At 40.9% G+C, this 22,943-nt stretch overlaps 1 protein-coding gene across 2 annotated transcripts in view; it reads left to right on the plus strand.

The window, feature by feature from the left end:
- The window catches only part of ZSWIM8 (zinc finger SWIM-type containing 8), a 53,933-nt gene that overhangs the window by 21,892 nt on the left and 9,098 nt on the right, over nucleotides 1-22,943 (plus strand). Inside the window, exons 4-19 of one of the 2 annotated variants that reach the window (XM_054277408.1) lie at nucleotides 3,396-3,568; nucleotides 5,282-5,389; nucleotides 8,160-8,241; nucleotides 8,861-8,981; nucleotides 9,328-9,529; nucleotides 10,461-10,636; nucleotides 13,023-14,031; nucleotides 14,824-14,955; nucleotides 15,472-15,651; nucleotides 16,892-17,075; nucleotides 17,640-17,738; nucleotides 18,636-18,760; nucleotides 19,982-20,213; nucleotides 20,472-20,627; nucleotides 21,559-21,781; nucleotides 21,973-22,262. In XM_054277408.1, the coding sequence (XP_054133383.1) occupies nucleotides 3,396-3,568; nucleotides 5,282-5,389; nucleotides 8,160-8,241; nucleotides 8,861-8,981; nucleotides 9,328-9,529; nucleotides 10,461-10,636; nucleotides 13,023-14,031; nucleotides 14,824-14,955; nucleotides 15,472-15,651; nucleotides 16,892-17,075; nucleotides 17,640-17,738; nucleotides 18,636-18,760; nucleotides 19,982-20,213; nucleotides 20,472-20,627; nucleotides 21,559-21,781; nucleotides 21,973-22,262 (3,492 nt within the window). The remainder of the gene's footprint in view (nucleotides 1-3,395; nucleotides 3,569-5,281; nucleotides 5,390-8,159; nucleotides 8,242-8,860; nucleotides 8,982-9,327; nucleotides 9,530-10,460; nucleotides 10,637-13,022; nucleotides 14,032-14,823; nucleotides 14,956-15,471; nucleotides 15,652-16,891; nucleotides 17,076-17,639; nucleotides 17,739-18,635; nucleotides 18,761-19,981; nucleotides 20,214-20,471; nucleotides 20,628-21,558; nucleotides 21,782-21,972; nucleotides 22,263-22,943) is intronic. The other variant, XM_054277409.1, reaches the window with a different exon arrangement.

The following is a 22,943-nucleotide window of genomic DNA, read 5'->3' on the forward strand; positions in this document are numbered from 1 at the left end:
TCAGTGGGACCAGACAGTAATTTTGGAATGTCAGCATTGAATTTGGAAAATTTGCTAAATAGGATTAAACTGACTTTTGAGGTCATTAATAATCTTCCAGTGTCGTGACTGAAATGCTGAGAGAAGCCTCTAAGGAACCTGCTAAACTTCAGGAAGCCAAATGTTTGAGGCAGAGAAAATGAGTTAAAAAGCAGCTTCCTGAAATTCAGTGATTCCTGGGACTTCGGCTGTGGAAAAGAGTAAAATATTTGATAGACAGTAAAAGACTGTGGTCAGCACTTGTTTCAGTAATACATTAAAAAGGTGAGGAGGTGTAAAGCAATGTATGTGAACAAGGCTGGGAATATTAATGCAAAACCTGTGTTTGGGGGAGCAGAAGAGTAGGGAGAAAGAGGAGATGGGGAGTGATACAGGGGGCAAAACTTCTCAAGTACACATAGAAGCAACTGTGATTCCTGCCAAAGGATTATGTGTGTGGAAGGGAAGGAAGAAACTTTGTTTAAATAGTAAGATTGCCTTGTCCTTAGGAGAGGAACTGTATCTACTAGTTTTTTTTTTCTCCATAGACAGCAGCCCAGAAGCTGGGCAGCAGAGATAGGGGTGAATATATTTTCAGTTGTCTACTGCAAAGGATTTTAAGTTGTGTAGTTGAAGTGTTGAGTTTCATGCACTGACGAATGGGAGAGGAAGCACAGGAAAGGAAGCAGCCCTTGAGGGGGGAATTGATTTGGAGAGGGATTTAGCAGTGCATTGTCATACTGTGTTCAGTAGGAAAAATCTTGACTTGTGCTTTGTGCTCTTCTTGTCCCATTTCCATTTGTAGTCTAAGATTTATTTTTTAACCGTAAATAATCTTAGTCATTTTGTCTGCATGCATATCCATATCTGTGATTTCTGAACAGTAGCACCTCTTCACTACATTTCAAACTCCCAGCTTTTTACAGCTTTCTACTGTATATACACATGGAATTGGCTTTTGTAGACCTTCTCCCTCCATTGTCTTTGTAGCAGTCATATACCCACATTGTTGCACTGAAGACATTATTTCTATTCTTAAACAGGTGTGTTGTAGATTTCAGAGACTTCTTTTTTATCATAGTCTTAGTTTCATTTTAACAACTGAGGAAGGCAGCAGCAGGTTTAGTTTGCATTCTAACTTGGCTTCTCCTTCAATAGTGTCTCCACTTTTTAGAGGTTCTGCTGTCTTGGTTTAAGACAAACAACTGTCCAAAAATGCCTTCCATGTAAAAGCTTTTGTTCAGCTCTTGTTTTCCCCCTTTTTTTTCCCAAAAGTTCCTGAATTCTAAGCAGAGATGTCTGTTTTCTGTTACTGTTGTAGGGGCATCAGAACTGCTGCTACATCACAACAGTGATGAAGAAAGCCATGTTGCAATGACTTGATGTGGAACTTGGGAACATGATTTAGTGGTGAATGTGGCAGTGCCAGGTTAATGCTTAGGTAGATGATCCTAGGGGTCTTTTCCAACCTCAAAGAATCTGTGATTCTTTTAATTTTTCCTGGTAAAAGAAACCATTAATTATAATCCAGATTGCTTTCCTCATATACTTTCCTGTGCCACCCCACAAACAATTGTTAAGTACAGCAAGATTGGTGTTGCAGAAGAATTAACTGGGCAGTACTGTTTGAATTAGCATTGTGTCAGACATGTTTGTCAAGCTACAGATTGATTTGAAGCTTGTGATATGTCATGTTAAGCTCCTTAAATTTTGTCTCATTTTTTAAGTGTTGTTCCCTTGTTGCATTATCGTTTAACTGTCTTCGTATACAAAGAGGAATGTCATGGAAGGGGCTTGAGCTGGAATCCAGTCTTCTCTAACACCTTTTGTATATTTCTTCTGTTGCAGTATAACAGAATTGCTACAATTTGCTTATGTGAAAGAGCATTGCTCTGAGTTGCTTTTGGTATAACAGAAGGACTAGCTGAACTGTTTGGGTTGTATTAACTGAATGTGGAACATAAATTAGAACTGTATCTGGTAATAAGCAGTGCAGTAATTTTCTGTGAATGCCTTCCTTTGTTTTGGTTCTGTTCCAATTGATAAAATGGCTGAAGAATTTGGGTGGCTTTATGTGTACTAATCAAAATAATCACTCCCATCAGGGAGAGGATTTGAATTGTGGTGAACCGGACAAATAGAAAGGTTAAGCAAGGTAAGAGCAAATTTGTATTGGTATGGGGATTATATTTTGAGGAGAATGATGCACATTATTTTAAATGGAATAAATTTAGTAGGTCATGTACACTCCTGAACGCCATTATTTTTATCATCTCACGATATTATAATAAAAACTTGTGGAAGTAGATTATCAATCCACACTACTGTCCTCATGATGGAAAAGCTATTATCTATTCCAAGCCGTATTTTTCCACTTAAGGTAGACTGTTGGACTGAAGTTTGGTTATGACTTTGATGCCCTGGTGCTTTCTGTGCTTTGTGAAAAAGGAATTTGAGATTAGCAGAAAGGTTCTGAGGCTGATACTCATTGCTGTAGAGGATTACTAACTGCTGATAGGCACCTTTAAGACAGGTAGAAGATCCATGCTGCTGCTGGCCCTTTCTGATTATATGTGTCCCTCTGGATGAGCAACATCTCCAGAGGAAGCTGCATTATGAGTACAACTCATAAGCACTGTTCAGGAGTTTACATGAAGCTAAGCCTTCTTAAAGTCCTTTGCCATAATTTATTTGTTTATGGTCACTGATTAATGGGGCTAGATTCAAGTGTTATTCCTAAAATTTCTCCTTTCCATTGTTTTAGTCTAAGCAAGAGGTTTTAGGTTTTTTTCCTGAGGTCATGATTTATAAAAAATGGATATTAACAGAATATTGCAAAGAGGTGCATAATTGATGACAAATGGGTAGTTTCTGGAGCCTCAAAGTGAAAGTGTTCAGGTTAAATACTGCCTTTTTTAGTTGACTGTGAAATTGTGAAAATTGACTGACTTGGAAATAATTCCGAACAAATCACCCGGCCCGTTCTGCACTACTGCCAGAGTTAGCACAGAGGTTATGCCTAAAATGTGTATGTCTAGTCCAGCTTTGACCCTGTAAACAAAACCTGACCGTTTTCAGGGATGACTTTATCCGCTTCTGCTTTTCTCTATTCAATAAAAAGAGAAATTAATTCATGTGTTACAAGATGGTATGTTGGAGTCTCCTGCAACACAGTATGCTTCTCTGCTAATGTTTAGGCACAGTTGGTTGGGAAGAAAGAAGTACTGGAGACTCTAGATGCACGTCCATCCTTATGTGGATGTTGGTGCCAGACATATTGTTTCAGTATTTAAATAGCATACGCCTGTATTTCTGTGCTGGCTGAACCTTTTCCCCAAATACCTGAAGAGTAACTTTGCCCTTGTGCATTTCCACAGGCTTCCATCTGAGTGCCACCGTGGTGCCCCCGCAGATGGTGCCCCCCAAGGGCGCGTACAACGTGGCGGTGATGTTTGACCGGTGCCGGATCACGTCGTGCAGCTGCACCTGCGGCGCTGGGGCCAAGTGGTGCGCGCACGTCGTGGCGCTCTGCCTCTTCCGCATCCACAATGTAGGCATCCAGCTCGTGCAGCGCAGCTCTGCTTCCCCTCCTTCTCCCAGCGCTCCTCGGGGCGGTTCTGTGCAGCACACGCTCTCTTTTGGGAAATGGCTCTTGACTCTCCTTTTGGTTACAGATTGGGCAGATGTCTGCTCGCAGTTGCGGTCTGCAGGCTGAATTGTGTGAGGCCCTAAACTGCAGACTGCCTTTGGTAATGTGCAGATTTCTCAGGGTAGATACCGAGTGCTTTTTGGCCCCTTCCTTTCTCATTTAAATGCTAAAATCACTCATTATTTCTTCATCTCTGAAAAGAGTGGAAGGTCACGAATAGATTCTTTTAATAAAGTCTTTGTAAGTACAGGATTTGGAAGCTCACTCTTTATGTTGTTTGATCAGAGTGCGGGAGGAAAGTAATTTTGAACACTGTTGGCCTTTATGTTCACCAGTTCATTTAAACACTTACTGAGGTAACTGTCATTTTGACTTGAAGATTTCAAGCAGTCAGGTTTATGTTTTTATTTGACTGCTTTAATTCTATGTAGCCTTCCATAGAGCAAAAAGTAGGCATTTTATGTCCTAACCAACTTCAGTTGAAAATGTGTAGAATCAACATGAAATACAACCAATTGAGAGTTTGGTCTTGCATACATTTGAATTTGGGAAGCTGAGAAGCACAAAGGATTAAGTTTTGATTATGGTAAGAACAGAAGATTTTCTGCTGTCACAGAACATTTTACAGCTAACATGCTTATGATCAACTCTAGATTCTTTAATAAGTTCTAATAACCTGCTGAAGCTTGTTAGTATTTCACAATGGACAAGTGTAATTGGCTTAAATTTATAGTCTTGTGAAATGATCAGAATATTGGTATACTTTCTGTATTTAAGACTGGACAGCTGGCAAAAAACCAGTTTCTGCTTTGAATTTTTAGTTTGAGTTTTAAAAGGTGGATATGGAGAATGAGGCTAAAAATGAAATTTTCATTTATATTATTTGCACTCAAAGTTTGGACCCTGTGTAAGATAAAAATCATTCTTTTGCCTCCAATCCTTTCTCTGCCTGAGAAGTGACAGTGAAAGTATTTTTGTGTTTGTATAAACTGACTGCTGACACTAGCAAGTTACAAGTGAAGGTATATTGCTCTATGTAGACAAAATAATATCAGAAGTGTCTTTATTATCAAACTGCTCTTGACTGTGTATGGGTTAAATTTTAAGTGGGACATTTTTGTTATGTAGAGTGAAAAAGGTTAAGAAGCTAGTGGTGAGGTTTTTTTATATTCTAATTTGTTCTAAGATATGGAAAGAGACTTTTAGACTGAATTAAGAAACTCTAAAGAGATAAATGAGATGTGGTGATTCTGTGAAACGGTCCCCCACAGAGCTGGTTCATTTGCCAGAAGCTTAAGGGATAATGTCCTATTTTAGAGGTTTGTTTGTGAAGTCTCTGCCAGTATTTCTGCAATTGCCAGCAACAACAGATCTTAAGCACAGCTGTTACATCAGTTTCCTTGAAAAAAACACTTAAAACCAGTTTTTATAAAGCCTAGACAGCTTATTTGCATCTTATCTGCAACATGCTACATAATTTCAGAGAAAAAATAATTGGCCATCAAGACCAAGCATGGTATGTATGCATCAGCATAGCAAGTGTTTGTGACACTTCATCAGTTTGGTGGACACAGCTTCATTAATGGAGGTTTGTGTCTCCTTTTCTTTCTTCAGGCATCTGCAGTGTGCTTACGAGCACCTGTTTCTGAGTCTTTGTCTCGGCTACAAAGAGACCAGTTGCAAAAATTTGCTCAGTACCTAATCAGTGAACTTCCACAGCAGGTAAGTGGGGACCATCATCTGAATGACACTTGTTAAATGCAGTTATCTTTATTCTGGGTCAATTTATGTGATGTCTTTTGTTGCAAAATAACCAGTTGTGCTGTTCAGTTGTGAGCTGCTGGGAAGGCATTCAGTTCTTGCTCTTTTCAGTTTTGCTATTCTATTATTTGACAATTGTCTATTGCCAAGTGAAAGATTAGAAGTGTCTCAGAAGGAGAAAGAAGAGTGGTGGCTATTCATATCAGCATGAATATATGCTAAGCTTCAAACACAAACATCAGTTCATGATTGCTGAAAACTTAGGTCAGCCCAAATCAGCTTGTTTCTTTTTTGTGTGTTTGGTTAGCTAAGTGGAGAGAACTACCCAGATGAAGTATTGTATGTGCCTTAAGTGGGCTCTTTCTAATGCACCTAACTGGTAACCTTTTGACTTCCCCCCAGTGTGACTCCTTGATGATTCATAAGAATCATTCAATCTAATAGGCATGACATTTTTTTAGTCAAAGGCTAAGTCTGCTCTCTCATTCCTTAAATATCTGTGTTGTTCAGGGTCAGGTCATTTGTATCATCTGCCTAAAATGTTTGCACAAAATAGACAAGAATTCCCAAGTGATTGTGAAATGACTGCTTTAAAATTACAAGGGCTTGGCAACTTTTTTATGCTGGTTCAGCTAAAGGGGATTAAGAGAAACTGACCTGCATGGGTATCTGTCACATTTCAGCAGTGCATTTGTAACACACTCCTGTTAAGTAGGAGTTAGATTACTGGAAGCATGTGCCTAAAATTCATCTTATGGTGCTGTGCTTAGGATACTATGATATTCTGTTGCTAAAATATCCTGTAAATTTCCTGCAGAAATACTAATCTTCTTAGGAGAGGAAATAGAGGAATTGTATGATATGAAAGTGATAAAAAATTACTGCTTTTTTGTTGCTGAGAAATGAGTGCCAGTAGTGTGTGCTTGATGCATTATGTAACAGGCAAAGCTTTTTTTCTCTCCTCAGACTAAGCTTTATCGTACAGTCTGGTGCTTAATAGGGCAGGGCTTTGAAAGTAGTAGTAGTGGTTGTTCCCTGAATGGCATGTGAGTTGGCATGTTTGCTTTCAGATATTCTGTGTCTGTCTGCTCCTTTCTGCAGGGTTTATTTCTCCTTTGGTCATATGTACCAACTGTGCATCAGGGACTTCTGGCTTAATTAATTATTACAATTTTTCTAGATAATCTGATGAGTGCTGCCCAATGGAAAAATTGGGGGTTTATTGGGAGATATGTCTTAACCTATGTTGTGTAGTTCCTTTAAAAAGGCAAGGTGTGCCCCACATTCTTTCAACAGTCTTATTCTTGGTCTTCGAGGTTTCTGGGTGGAGATAGATACTCTAATTCCTTGGGACCCCATATTTTGACTAAATGACGTAGAATTAGAGTGGGCTGTACACATGATTTTGTTTTATTCTTATTTCCAGTTTATGAATGACATGATACAGTATTATAATGCTGAATTACTTTCATGTGTAAGAGAATGATGGTTTGTAGGAATGCAGCTAGATGCTTGTCAGAATCTCTGTAGAAGCTGTTTTCTAGGAAAATCATGGAAAAGCAGCTGGAATTCATTACCTAGTTCCTAGCCCAAGAGCTATTTCCCCTTATGAACCCAGTATTCCTATTCCAATTAAGCATGAATATCTTAGCAAAAAAGACTGAAGGAGGTTAACTGCAGGTCCCTAGTACTTCAGCCTTAAGGTGTGACACTGCCGAGACTTGTGAATTTTCTTAAAATATGTAGTAGTGGGAAAACAGTACAAAATAGCTCAATGCTGAATTTGTTTCTTTAGGTGATTGAAATGCAATATATCCGTATGAAGCATTTTTTTCTTCCATCCGTTTGAGATGTATCTGTACTATTTGCAAAGACAGGTGTACTGAATGTGCCTTTCTTTACAGTAAGAGTGATCTTTTACCTCAGCTGTTGTATGGAGAGAGCTGGGGGATATCAGACATTCTGTTGCAAGTCATTTTAATCCTAATTATGTGGCTTAACAATTTGCGTGTTCTGTGCATACTTACTAAAGGCTAAATGGATCTACACTTTCAGACTTAGTGTGTGGGGAAAAAAATCTTTTAACTGAGCATTTTTCTTTGAAAAATAGCATTTTAAGGATATACTACGTAGGATTTTCCAATCAGTGTGAACCTTCTCTGCTTATGCTCTGAGCTGGTCCAGAAGTTATGATCAATTTAGTGCTGAAATTGCATTAATCTACTACTGAATCCCTTTGCAAACTGTATGGTAAATAAGCTAAAGTCTACCCCGAAAATTATGTGTACATGTATTTTATAGTTTGCTCCCCTGCTCCTGTTTGCTTGGTTTTTAGACAAATGATTTAGGAACAAGAAGTAAAGATCTTTCAAAGTACAGGAAAATGGCGACCTTGACAGCAGTGGCTTCCCTAACTCTCAAAATTAGTTGCAGTATCTACTTTCTGTAGGCTCCTATTCCTCAAGAAATGAGAGATGAGTTAATAAATTGTGATGCTTTTGCTTACTTTTTAGGATGTGACTGCAGAAAGTGAGCCTTTCATGGCCTGTGAGAGAGGTGTCACAGCTGGTGGCTGTTGTGTGATCTTTAGCACCCTCTCTCGTCCTTTCTGAAAATGTAGCTCTGGATTCCATACTCTTGAAATTGCCAGAGTGTTTCAGTCATGATCTTTGGCTGGGTGTAGCAGGATAAAAAATACTGTGTATATTCAAAGTTTGCTTCATGTTTTCAGATTCTTCCAACAGCTCAGCGCTTGCTAGATGAGTTGTTATCTTCTCAGTCTACTGCCATCAACACAGTGTGTGGAGCCCCAGGTAATTTTAATACTTCTCATTTCAGCAATCTGCATCACAGATAGGAATAGAATTATTCCATTCCATTGCTTTGGGTTTCTAAACTGGTTTGTTACCCGGTAGCTTGGATTACACATGGAAATAGAGGAAAAGGGATGAGTATTGGCACTTATATGTATATATGGCACAACAAGGGGCACCTGAGAGTGCTTGCAGAGGAAGAGAGTATCAGGCAATGCACTTTCTAACAAAGTGGGTTTTTTAAAATTTGGTATTAAGTATAGACTCCTGGGAATGTCGATTGGAGGGGATGTCTCCCAAGTTCCTGCTTAAAACTGGGCTGTTTACGACACTAGACTGGGTTAGCTGGGATTTGGGGTAGCTTACATAAGTGTTGGTTACCAGAGATGTTGGGGCATTCCTATTTTAGTGCTGCATTACCCTTCTGGTCGAGAAGAATCTGCTAATTTAATGTTGCTAATGTTGAAGGTAATGTTATGGTAATATTTAAAGATAATTCTGAATAGGGTGTTCAGCAATGGGTGAAATAACTTGGGTAGCACTGCCTGTGTACTCTGTGGTTGGGCACATAAAGTATCTTCAAAGCTTGCATACTGTTAATGTGTTTTTCATTTGTAAGATCCCACTGCTGGACCTTCTGCATCAGATCAAAGCACCTGGTACTTAGATGAATCTACTCTGAGTGACAACATAAAGAAAACCCTTCATAAATTCTGTGGGCCTACTCCTGTTGTTTTCAGGTAAGCTGTTTCCCATTGAAGGGAAAGTGTGATGTTCATGTGATCTGTAAATTCATTCACCATATAGCCTGTATGCTTTGGACTGAAGGATGCTCAGTTTCATGGTCACTCTTCTGGACTGTATTTTTGTGTAGCTTCTGCAGTGTTATTTCAGTAGAGCAGACTGTATTTGTACAATATTTTGCTTGTGTGGTGTTCTTTAGCTATTTATGCATTCTGTCTTTTAGGTTACTCGTGTCTGTGCCATTGAAGGGCAAATATATTTCTGGATGTAGATTATACTCAGGATTTTGTATGACTCTGCTTGATTTAATTTTTTCTCCTTATTCTTCTGCTTTATGTACAGTGATGTGAATTCAATGTATCTGTCTTCCACTGAGCCCCCAGCTGCTGCTGAGTGGGCTTGTCTGCTGCGTCCCCTGCGAGGGAGAGAACCTGAAGGAATCTGGAACTTGCTTTCCATTGTGCGGGAGATGTTTAAGAGGCGGGATAGCAATGCAGCCCCTTTGCTGGAGATTCTGACTGACCAGTGCCTCAACTATGAGCAGGTATCTCTTTGCTTGGAGTGTGGGGATGTTTTGAGGAGCCAGGCAGAGCCAGTAACTGGTGTGTTGTGTCTATACAACCCATGGCTGAATACAATTATTTTATTATTTTACAATTATTTTATTATTATTTTATTATTTATTATTTTAATAGCCTATGTGCGTTGTAGGCAGGTGCTTCTCCACACTGAAAGGATGTTACAGTTTGCTCTTGTTCTGATTTAGTGATGTCCTGGTAACACTGTATTTCCCAAATGCTTCAGTTGTTCTACCATGAATATGTAGACTCTGAGTTCTTTTGTTCAGCATATTTGATTTGATTTCTTCCCAATCAAGGTGATTTATTTTACAGTTGTTCTGTTTCTGTTGTTTTTTTTTTTTAACAAAGCACGTCATGTATGAGCTGTCATGTTGATAAAAACTAAATATATATGTTGTGTGATAGAGTCTCAGATTCTTTTGTTATCTTCACGGAAGATATCTTTTGGTGGATTGAAGCAGTACATTTATTTTGTCAAAATAATATTAGAAGAAACTATTTCTTTTGATAGTTCAGGACTTTGACCTCAGTCTGTAATATAAATAGTGGTGTAGGTTTCCTTATTGCTCCATCCCATACCTCGACTTTAAGCAAAGGAAAGGAAATGCTCCATTTATCACATTTGTTTACTTTTTCTCTCCAAGTGTGAAGACCTCTAGGAAATGAATGTCTTGTGAGTGTTTTGTTCTTTGGGCATGTGCCTTCTAACCAGAGAAATTTTGGGGCCCTTAATTCTCACAAGCCAATACTGCTTTAGTGGTCATAATTACTTTGGAGTCAAATGAAAACCTGGTATTAACTACAGATCCCATTTCCTTGGGATTATGAGATAAATGAGAGCAGAGGATGAGATGCTGGCCACAGCACAGCTTCACTGAGCCTTTTCTTCTGCAGATAACTGGCTGGTGGTACAGTGTGCGAACATCCGCGTCACACAGCAGTGCCAGCGGGCACACGGGACGCAGCAATGGCCAGTCAGAAGTAGCTGCTCATGCTTGTGCAAGCATGTGTGATGAGATGGTGGTTCTTTGGAGGCTGGCTGTCCTCGACCCAACTATTAGTCCTCAGAGGTGAGCTCCAGAATCAGTTCTTGTCTCTCTTTAATTTCTGTGATACTCAACCACACTAAAGAGTTTCATCCTGTAGATTTCTTGTGTTTGTATCATTACCTCAATACCTGTTCAACCATTAGTCCTTCTGGACTACATATGTGCTATGTAACATTCAAAGCACTGTAATTACTTTAATTGCTATTGCTGCTTACTTTTACCAACATCAAGTAGTGTGACTAATTTGTTTTCTGAGAGTCCTTTGTTACATATGGGTAATTCTGCATTTTAGTGTCCCAGTGGAGAGCATTTCTTTGAATGATAGCATCAGCTACCAATTAATTTTAAAGGTTTCTATATTTAACCATTCAGCAGTTTCATGGAATTCTGTTTAGCCCAGTCATTCACTATTGTGTATTTCGAGATGAACCAGTTTTTACTTTCTGTGCTCTTAAGGAGTTGTTCTCTGCAGTGTGTTGGTAAACAGTGTCACCAGTGTATGATTTTCAGTCAGTGTTTTCAATTGTCTGAGAAAAAATGGTGTGGCTTCTGCAGATTTCTAAACCATATTGTGCTCTGGTAAGTCACTGCCATCTTTATTTAGCACCATCTTTATTTAGCACCAGTTGAATAGCAGAGGAGCTACTGAGAGCTCCTGTGGAGATACTATGGTTGACATCGTAATAGTTTGTTTTGTACATCTTGTCTTCAGAGTGTGGGGTATAAAATGTATTGGATTAATTTAATGTGCTATAAATTCTCAGAAGTTTCTCAGAACAAAGGAAAACAGCATGGTAATTTCAGAACAATTACACGTTAACAGGATTAGCTTTCTCTGAATTGTGTAACATTAATAAAATGCCCTATGAAAGGCATATCAGGGACATTAAAATGGATGCAGTTTCTGTCTTGTACAGTTTACAATATGAAGTAGCTAAGTATAGGAGTTGAAGTCAAAAACTGTAGGGAATGAGGCTTAAAATAAACACAAACATCAATCAAATCACACAGAAAAAGCATAAAGCATTTAAATAATGTATGAAGCATAAAGTATTTTAATAACGTATGAAGTTGTGCTATCTATAGTCACATTTGAGTTATTTGATGCAGTTCAGATTTGCTTAGATCTCCTACTTGAGCTAATGAATAATTGAAATGCTCCTGCTTGATTACCTATTCTCTTGGTGTTTGAATAGTCTCCAAAGACCCTCTTCTTGTGCTTCCCAGCCCCTTACAGGGAGTCACAAGGAGACTTCACAGATTCTCATCCTTATGTTACCCTTCCCGAGTATTCCTGCTCCTTTTTCCTTCTGAAAATAATGTTCTTAACCAGTATGTTTCCTGGTTAATTAATTTCTTGAGTGGACAAATATAAGTAGTCCATTTCGTTTAGTCCCTATTGTCCCAATACCCTTTGCACCTAAATTGGGTCACCTCAATTTTAATTTTGTTTTCTTGTCCTTTTATTAGGAGATCTGATAGGATTTAAGTGTTGGGATTATACATGAGAAATGTGTGGCAGAAACAGAATGGCAGTTGATTGAGACACCTGGTGAAATTTCTAGAAATGTCTTTTTCTCTTGAATTAGATCTCTGTTTAGACTATTTTGCTTAAGTGCATAGGCCCTATGTGAGATTTGGAGCTGGAAAACGCAGAACTGTTTTGTTCTTCCCATAGCAATATGGAGCCATGGGACTAACTGTGTATCATGAGTCTATGTAGTCTTGCCAGCTTGCTGCTTCTTCAGAGTTACTTGAACATCAATTATTGCTGTCCCTGTGGTTTGCAACAGTTCGTTCTCCTGAGGATGGCCTGCTAAAGCTTAAATTAAATTGTTGGCTTCTATATAGGCCCATTAGGGTAAAGAGGTAAATGCCTGGAAGGGAGATTAGGTGGTCCTGTCTGTCATTGTGCTTCCCAGGGTCGGCTATTTAGGTTGTACTTGTGAATATCGTAACTGGAGTTATTCACAGGGCTGTTTCACAGCTGCTGCAAGCTGTTTTATGAGTGTTTCCAAGGGCAGTTCCCCATGGAACTGAGACTCTGAGACTCATCTCACTCATCTGAGATTGCTGAGACTCAAATTGCTAACGCCTTATTTAGGGCAGATAAGCAAACAGGGCAGACAGTGTTTTATTTTAAACCTCCCAGTTTGTATTGTGCTTTCATGTTGGTGATGTTCGTGTTTTGTTTCTGGATCATGAACCTGTCTACAACCCAGTTGTTAATATATCTCTTTGCTTTTTTCAGCCTGTCTTCTTACTACTGCTGCCTGTATATAGCATTAACTTAATTCAGCAGATGATGTTTCTGGCCAAAGGAAGGAAGTGTTCTGTGGGTCAATTAGTAGTTTGTTGCAGGTGCTTTTTGTGTCTGCTTCCTAACCTGTCCCCTTTCTTCTCTTAGGCGCAGGGATCTTTGCTCACAGCTCAGACAGTGGCAGCTGAAAGTCATAGATAACGTTAAGAGGGGTCAGCACAAGAAATCACTGGAGAAGCTCTTCCAAGGTTTCAAGCCAGCTGTAGAAGCCTGTTACTTCAATTGGGAGGAAGCTTATCCCATTCCTGGGATTACATATAGCAGCACTGACAAGAAGAACTCATTCTGTTGGGTGAAGGCCATCCAACAGAGGAGCTGCCGGTTGCAGTGTGCAGAAAGTGCCTGTGAGGCTGGCAGGACGCACGGCCAGGAGCCCGGGGCAGCGTGTGTGCAGCCCGGGGACAGGCTGCGGCCCTCTCCCCAGGAGCCAGCCGTCCGTCCAAAGGAGCTCACGGGGAAGAGGAAAGTCGTCTCTGAAACGCCGCAGAGGGTTCTGAGGCGGCTCTCGGCAGAAGGGGACAAAGCTGTCTATAAGACTGCAGTGAGCAAAGCAAAGTTGCCAGTGAGCAAAGGCTTGAGCAGTAAACATAGTGGGAAACGCCGTATGAGCAGCGAGGACAGCTCTCTGGAGCCAGACTTGGCGGAGATGAGCCTGGATGACAGCAGCCTGGCGCTGGGGGCAGAAGCCAGCAATACCTTCAGTTTTACAGAAAGTCCGCTGAGCAGGAGCTACAGGGATGCCTTTGAGGAGGATGGTGGAGTGTACTTCTCCGAGGGACCTGAGCCTACTCTCAGGAGCAGTTCCATGGCCAAGAAACCCCCCAAGGATCCTGTGGGGGAGATGGGTAGTGGCGATGATGACTTGCCTTCTGCAGATGAGAACTCTGGTGGTGTGAGTCTGAAGCCTGAAGAAGTGGGAGAGAATGGTGCAGCAGGGGGAGGGGATGATGGAGAAGAGGAAGATGATTACCAGGTATACTATCTGAATCCACAAGAGGTAGCCAAGGAAGATGATGACAAAGCTGAAGGGGGAATTGAAGAGGAGCAGGATATATTTGCTGGTATAAAGCCTCTGGAACAGGAGAACCGGATGGAGGTGAGTTGAATCTAGTTCAGAATGCTGTTTTGCAGTTTTATATGTTGTATAAATCATGGTGTCACCACCCTCATAGCTGTCACACTTAACCTAGGATGTTGTTAAATCAAGTGCTTAATTACAATGTTGTGATAACCAACTGTGTCATAAGGTATCTACAAGCTTAATGCAGTGGCAGCATATGTCTGCTTCCCACAAGCTTGATTCCCTGTTTCTGTGCTAACTGCAAGTGTGTCCCAGTTTTAGTTAGCCCCGTCTCACACTCCAGGATTTACAAATGTAGACAAAACAGTGTGTACTTTTCACTTAGTCTCACCCTTGGAAAAGGCAAAAATTATCTGAAATTAAAAATGAGACTGAGACATGCTCAGAAAAAAAATTTAAATCCAACCATTTAAGCAGAAGTTCTCTGGAAAGGAGAAGCAGTCTAAATAAACTGTGTCTTATTCCTGTAATAACCACTAAATGTGCTTAGAGATTGCACCTATATAACCAAGCAGCCAAATGGCAATGCATGGAAACAGTGGTAATTTGAAGTTTAGTATTTTTTGAGCTATTCTCTGATCTCATAGCACTTGGAGAGAGATGGGACTTAATCATGTAAGAAAAGACTTGTTGGGGGAGTGCTTCAAGGAGTGGTGGTGAAGGACTAGGCAAGGAGGACTCTGAGAATACCTGCTGCTGAAGTTAGTTGAGAATTGTGCTTGCAGTCTTTGTGACAGGTGGTTTGAGCAGGCTGACTCCAGGCTGGGCTGATGTGGTTTGAACATGACCATCTGTTCCTTCTTGCAGGTCCTGTTTGCCTGTGCAGAGGCACTGTATGCGCACGGATACAGTAGCGAGGCGTGCCGCTTGACTGTAGAGCTTGCCAGGGACCTACTGGCCAACCCTCCAGATCTCAAAGTGGAGCAGCCACCAACTAAGGTAGAGAGATGGCAGCAACCATCAGTAGTCTTGATGTCAGTGCAGCTCTGTGCAGGTGACCCTGTTTCCTGAGATTCTCTCCAAAACCTTAGTCTCCTATTTCATAGTGCACATCACTGGAAATGTTAGTAGTTCTGCTGTTTCAGGATAAGAGGGTTGGACATAAGCATAAGTTTCTGGAAACTCAGTTGTAGTGACACTAAGTAGTGTTTGTTGTATAGAAGGGTTCCCTTGGAAGGGACGGGTGTGTGACATCTGCCTGCGCAGCATCAGTCCAACAGGGAACGTGTGTCTTGTCCACAGGCCAGCTCTTCCACTGTGTTGTCCTGGGGTGACATAGGGGAGGCAGTGATGTTCAATGGTAACCACTGAAATTGGAGATTTCTCAGCAGAAGGAACAAAATCTAAATGTATTTTATTCTTTCCTCTGTCCATAATTACTGCAAAAGATAAGAGGACAAGAGAGTCATTTAGGATGTTTAGGAAAGTGTCTGTGACAATTTCCTCCTCAAACAGGGCAAAAAGAACAAGGTGTCAACCAGCAAGCAGACATGGATGGCAACCAACACCTTGTCTAAAGCTGCTTTCTTGCTGACTGTCTTGAGTGAGCGGCTGGAGTACCACAACCTGGCCTTCCGAATAGGAATGTTTGCTCTGGAGCTGCAGAGACCACCTGCCTCTACCAAGGCTCTGGAGGTAATGAAATATCTCAAAAAGACAGTATCCATAAACGTTGTTCTCTTGGGATGTGTTTGCTCACATGGTTTAAACTTCAGCGCCCGAAGTTTGATTGTGCTTTTATGTTTTCTTAAAATGGATTGCAATAGAACTAAATCAATTGAGTGCACATCCCATTAGGACATGTTGATCTCCTAAAAAAATTATTAGCAATATCACTTGAGCTGTTGTTACCTTCACTGATAGGAAGCTCAGACGAAGCTATAGGTCTGAAAATATTTAAATGAGTACAAAATCTTTTATGAATGTTTTATTTGGATAAGAACAGCCTAGTTCTTATCTTAAGTATGTTTTCATTTTGCTTCGCTAATGTGGGGAAAAACAAAGGCATTTGTAAATGCCCATATTTTTCTGTATTTTCATTGGTGAAATGGTTTGAAAGTTATTCCTTAGGGTGAATTGTTGCTATTGCGGATACCTCATTCACTGGCAAGCAAGCATATGCACTGTACAAGCATATTATTTTGGACACTCCTTGATTACTATGAGGATTCCTGTTTTGAAAAAAGTGTCCAGTGAAGACCATGTCTGTGTGATTTACAGCTGCCTTGCTTTTCACTGCAGGGTTGTTCAGTCTCTTAGAGCATGTATTGTTGCTAGTTATCCACCAACTACAAATATTGCATTCATTATCTGTACTTCTTGTGGTCTGATTAGAAGATTGTGAGTTTGGCAGTCACTTGCTACCTAAAAGAAAACTATTGCTTTCACGTGTTAAGAATGGAGGGAATACAGGCACAGAGCAGTGAAATGTCTTCATCCTGATGGCATGTGTACTGCAACTGTGCCCTTTCTTCTGCTAATCAGTCTCTGGTGTCTCAAATGGGTGTATCACTTAACAGAGCATCCTTTCTTCCTACAATTACAAGTAACCACCTTTTCCACTGGCCTATCCAGTCAGATACTTCTGCTGATGTTCTTGTGAGAGCTGATGCATTTTTTCTGTATGCAGCTGAAAAGTCATCATTTGAGTAAAAAAATTTTGTGTATAAATATGAAGCAAGACTCTTTTTAGATGTGAAAACCATTTTCATTGTGGAGAGAATGGTAATGGTGGCTAGGCTGGTAAGCTCTGCTCTCATTTAATAAACTAATAAAAACTATTGCTGTACTTTATGTATAGAAGAGAACGGTGTGCTCTCCATAGGGGACTGTGCCTCTGACAGCTTTTTTTCTGTTTCCTTGTGGATGCCACCAGGTGAAGCTGGCTTATCAGGAATCTGAGATTGCAGCCCTCTTGAAGAAGATTCCCTTGGGCACCAATGAGATGAACACTATTCGAGGAAGAGCCGAAGAACTGCGAGAAGGGACCTTGTGTGATTACCGTCCTGTCCTGCCTCTGATGTTGGCAAGCTTTATATTTGATGTCCTGTGCACTCCAGGTACTGACAGCATTGGCCTGAGTGTGTGCAGGGCATATTCTGAGATGCCAGGTCTTGAGGGATTTTCACAGAGAAACTGTCTTCTCTATAAGAACAACCAGAGTTTAATTCTTCATACACTGTTGCTTGCACTTGCCTCTACATTGTTTTAAAGATATTTTGTTCCCCAGTGGGACAGTTCTCCTTCTGCCTACATTTGAAAACAACTCCACACTTAAGACATTTCAGCACTCTATGTGTGTTTGTAAAATAGTTATAAATTACTGACTTTGCTGCTTTTATGCTGGTTATATTTTGAGGAATCTAATACAAATCTAGAATATAATAAGAACACAGCAACCTGGGATTAGAAGGCTGACTTGGCAATATATTGGTTTGGAGCCTTCTGAGCTTAGAGAAAGAATTGGGAAGAAAACCTTGTAAGGTGCTGTGATCTTGAAGCTGGTATGAGGCTAAGAATAGGACCACAGGAAGCTATGAAAATTCAGAAAGCTCTCAGAAATGTCTTTTGCTTTGAAGCCTTAGTTTTGAAAGATGAACACTAATTCTATTGTATTCTTTCAGTGGTTTCTCCTACAGGCTCTAGACCCCCAAGCCGTAATTGGAATAATGAAATGCCTGGAGATGAAGAACTTGGTTTTGAGGCAGCTGTTGCTGCTCTTGGTAAGAATCTTTACAAGGAAAGTCTGCCTTCATCCATGTTCTGCATGCTTTCCCATTTTGAATGGTGAGAGTTAGTAGTTCATTCCAGTTTGGTGCAGAAATAGAAGTGTTTGCAGAGTTTGACAGAATCAGGTGCAGGATTCTACATGCCAGGGTTGAGGTGTCATTGCAAAGCTGTGAAAAAATGGAAGGACAATATGGGATGAGAGTTCAGTGTTTAGGTAGTAACATGAATTTTAGCTTTCTGCTTGCTCTTTTGTCAGGAAATATGTATTGCCTGGACTTCAATGGAAATGGACAGTTTCAGAGGCAATTAGGACAAAAGGCAATAATTTTTGAAGAGATTAGACAATGACAGCAAAAGATTAGCAGAAGTACTCTCAATTATTATCATATCATTCAGGATTTTAGCATAGTACTGAATTCTTGCCTCATTTGCTTCAACAACAAAGCAGTGATTATATACATGTTATGTTGACAGTACTGTATGCGTGTTTTAAAGCAGTATGCAAAAAGAAATTAAATGGATTAGACAAAACCTGGTGTTTGTTGCCTCATCTCTGAAAGATGATGAGTTTTTGATGGTGTTGGAATGCTGGCTTGTAGCATCTGCAGAAACCAAAAGGCTTGTTTCAAAATAGGGTTATAGGCTTGCCTGGACTCTTCCTGTAGCTTTTTAGTATCTGGTTGTTCAGACAGTTGTGGCCAACTTAGTATTCTAGGGACAGACTGCAGCTTCTGTTTATTCATGGCCTCTTTTTGAAGTTAACAGAAAAAATCTTTTTTTGCCTGTAACTGTGAGGCTATTAAAACAGTCTGAGGTATAGACAGCTCTCAGGATGTAGTGTAGTCCCATGAGCTCACTTGTCTCTTCATGCTCTCTTTTATGGGCTGCAGGTATGAAAACAACTGTCAGTGAAGCAGAACATCCTCTGTTGTGTGAAGGCACACGAAGGGAGAAAGGGGATCTGGCACTAGCCCTGATGATCACTTACAAGGATGATCAGTCTAAGCTGAAGAAGGTGAGTTTCCCTTTGAAAGGGGAGAGAGAGAACGAAGGTTTGGGTTTTGATGGATTTGATAGTTTTGCCAGTGAGTGTAAGTTGCTGTGTCACATACTGATGTTTTACAAGCTATGTTGTGGTATTTATATTCATCCACTGCTGCAAAACCTGATTGTATGGAGTGTGTTGCCCTGGGAGAGGCATTCTTTCCATAGGTTTCTTAAGATCCAGTCAGGGCATGTGTTGTCACTGCTTTTATTGCTAAGACAAGTTCACTCCTAAGGGGTTTTGGTGTGCAGTCTGTGTGTGGTCTGGGAATTGAACATATTTTGCTGCAGGGATATTGGCTTGCAGAACAATATAGCTAGCAAAAGCTCTGTTTCTTAACCTCTCACCTCTTTGATATACTAGTTCATTACACCTGTCTTAATTTCCTATGCAGGAGAGAGAGAGTAAAACTCTGCCTGTCCACCCCAAAGGAAGAAAAAAAATTGAAAACTGAAGCTTCAGAAAGGATTTTATTAATCTTTTATATTCAGAAATCCTCCTACACAGCAAGAACTACATTATTAGTGTCTTTTTGTCTCCTAAAAGAGAAGCATTTTTGCTATACTCTTCTCCAGGGAATAACAGGGACACTGTGATATCAATCATCTGTGCATAAATGATCTGTCAGACTTGTGGTGTTGATTAAATATGGAGAACAAACAGTATAAGTGGACAAACCCTTAGAATGTGGTGATGCATTGTTCCCCAATTACATAATAAGTTATGACAAGAAAATGTTACTGTAGGCCAGTATAATGCAGTTTCTCTAGTGGCTTTGCCCGTTTCTCAGTAATGTATGACAGGATTTTCTGAATGGTGAACGTGGAATTTTTCTGACTTAAACAACATCTGACAGAACTAGATTTAGAATTCTCCATTCTGTCCTTGCTATACCAGAATTGCTTATTTTTTGTGAATTTTGGGTGCTTTTCAAGTAAAGCCAGTGGCTGTTTCAAGTGAAAATGTGGTATTACTGAGTCTTTGCATCCTCAAGTAATGCAGACCACCTGTCTCTCAACTGTGCATTGCATTGCTCTTTGGTGCAGGAAGATGATGCATATATTTTTAGAAAATAAGCATTTTCTTTCTATCTCCAACAAATAAAATTTGATATTTTACCTCTTTGTCTTAGTGTAATGCCTGGTCTCTTACCCTTCACTGAGAGCCTTTTTTTTCCCCTTGTTGTTGAAGATTTTAGACAAACTCCTGGACAGAGAAAGTCAAACTCACAAACCACAGACGCTGAGCTCCTTCTACTCATCCAGCAAGCCTGCAGTGGCCAACCAAAAATCTCCTTCCAAACATGCTGCCCAGTCTGCTGCAGCTATCCAGCAGCTTCCAGGGACTTCTGTCACTCAGCAAGCTGCTGTAGGCACTACAGTGCAGAGCAGTCCTGAGAACTTTGTGGAGAAGAGTACGCAGGGTAAGAAGTGGTTTGTAACAGCTATGCTAAAATTTTCCACAGTTAGAGCCTATTTTCCAAATCTTGAGTTAAATGTTCTTGGCTTAGTGTCAGATGATCTGCTTTATAACTGAAATAAAACTGACTCATAAATAATCCTGCTCATAAATATAATTCATTTTATAAAAATCTGCTGATACTTGTATCTTTTAAATGGCCATGTCTGATTTTAGAGATACAGAAAGAAGATGATGTTTACGTTGTCACTGTTGTGTTTAGCAGAGAGCTCTCAGAGGTCCCCGTGTGAGCCAGCTGCTGAGGCCACTGTTTTGAAGCAAGAGGGGAAGGTCCCCAGTCGTCTGGCCCTTGGAAACCGAGGTGGATACAATGGGAGATGCTGGGGCTCACCTGTCAGGCAGAAGAAGAAACACACAGGTGGGAATGGACTAGCTCATACAGCATCTAGTGCTCTCTTAGGCAGTCTGCTGGGAGAAGAGCTTTTTACAAGGACGTGTAGTGATATGACAAAGGATAACAGCTTTAAGCTGAAAGCTGGGAGATTCAGATTGGACATTAGGAAGAAGTTCTTTATTGTAAGGGTTGTGAGGCTCTGAAGAGGTTGCACAGAGAAGTGGTGGATGCGCCATCCCTGGGAGTTTAAGACCAGGTTGGATGGGACTGACCAAACTGTTCTATGACTCTGGGATTTTACTTGTCAGCCTTTCCTGTACAACAGAAGCAGCTGAGTATCTCTGAGGTGTTTGACATGGACATATAAGATTTGCTCCATAAATTTCCTGCCTTTCTTGCACCAGTTATGTTCTGTGTGATGGATTAGATTCCTGGAGCTGAATGACTGCTGACTCTAGAAGTGCAGCACTGTGCTCCTGGTTCCAGAAACAAATTCAGAGAAGCTGCTGCCTCTCTACACTGCTCTTGGGAAGGGTATAAGTTAGAGGCAGAGGATGTGAAGGTTGTGCAGCATGTATCTGAAGGGTTTTCTTCCTATTTGTATAATCTGTGGAACTTGACTTTGTAAGTACATTTGCTTGTTGTTATTATACTCTGCCACAAAACTTGGCAGGTGGAGTGAGGGGCTGTGATGGTGTGAAGAGGGAAATAAAGATGCCTTGTTCTTGGACTCTTCTACATTTTAATCCAAGAATTACAAAATGTCACTGATGTCTGTGGCCAAATTGATTTGATTTAACCTCTCTCAATTTACAATGATTGCCTGTCAGCCCTAAGGCAATCGCCGACACAACTGATCTTAGCTGGTACTGCAGGTGATATGGTTCAGAGTTTACCTTCCTGCATTGCATTTACCAACCCTGGTGACATTTCTGTGTTGGTTCTGGTGTTGTAGGCATGGCTAGTATTGACAGCAGTGCTCCTGAAACCACCTCTGACAGTTCTCCAACACTCAGTCGGCGTCCTCTACGTGGGGGCTGGGCAACGACATCCTGGGGCAGAGGACAGGACAGTGACAGCATCAGCAGTTCTTCAAGTGATTCACTGGGATCTTCCTCTTCCAGTGGCAGTAGGAGAGCAAGTGGGGGAGCCCGTGCAAAGACTGTGGAAGTTGGCAGGTAATGAATAATACCAATGCACAGAGGCAACCTCTAGGCCTGATGTTTTGGACATGCCATGTGTGCATTGGGAAATACTTTATGGGGAAAATTTGCTTTGTTTCCTCTAGACCCCAAAGACAGGGGGTCTTTGTACCCCAGCTGGCAAACTTGGGGTACTTATGTAAAAGATTCCTCTGTCTTTCTTCTAGGTATAAAGGGAGGCGGCTGGAGAGCCATGCTCCTCATGTCCCAAACCAGCCCTCAGAGGCAGCTGCTCACTTCTACTTTGAATTGGCTAAGACAGTCCTTATCAAAGCAGGTGGAAACAGCAGTACCTCTATCTTCACCCATCCTTCCTCCAGTGGTGGGCACCAGGGACCACACCGCAACCTTCACCTCTGCGCCTTTGAGATTGGGCTGTATGCACTAGGGCTGCACAACTTCGTGTCTCCCAACTGGCTCTCTCGAACTTACTCCTCACATGTCTCCTGGATCACAGGTTACAGCAAAGCTTTTTTGGGAGGCTGACTTTTGGGCAGGAAGTGGGATAGGGAGGCGAGCTTGTTCTTGAGAATGGTGATACTGATGTGCTGTAGGAGCCTTGTGAGCAGCTCACACAGCTGCAGTAGTTACTGATCAGCATTGATTTGCACAATGGTGGTTACTTTGGCCTGGAAAGTTCTTGTGACCTCTTTCTTGTTTGAACTGCAAAATGCTTCAGTCTAAAAAGCCCACTTCTCATACAGAGACTGGTCTTTACCTCTCCTTCAGAAGTGTGCTGAAGAGACAGACGTGTCAAGTCTGAACATGCTCTCTGGCAGTGTTCATTTCTCACTTTCCACTTCCTTTTGATTGCATCCATACATGCTACCTATCCATATGGCTTTTAGAGGCCTAAAAAATACACCTTCGAAAATTCAGGTTTTCCTCATGTGAATTACTAGACTGGCAGTCCAGACTGGATTGTGGGTACTAAAATCAGCTATAGCAAGTACTTTTGCTATTTCCAATGCATTTTAGCTTAAGTAATGGTGTCCTCACTCACCACGTGCTCATTGAGGGCTCTTGTTTGTCCTGTGTTTTGGGAGGAGGTACCTAAATTTGATGTGAACCTTAATGGAAGCAACTGGGTTGTGTCACTGCTGCTGAAGGAAGTGAAGAATGCACCTGCTGTTGAAAG

This window comes from Melozone crissalis, unplaced genomic scaffold (assembly GCF_028551555.1).
Source record: "Melozone crissalis strain CALT ecotype California unplaced genomic scaffold, PUWL_Pcris_2 ptg000019l_1, whole genome shotgun sequence".
NCBI lineage: Eukaryota > Metazoa > Chordata > Aves > Passeriformes > Passerellidae > Melozone > Melozone crissalis.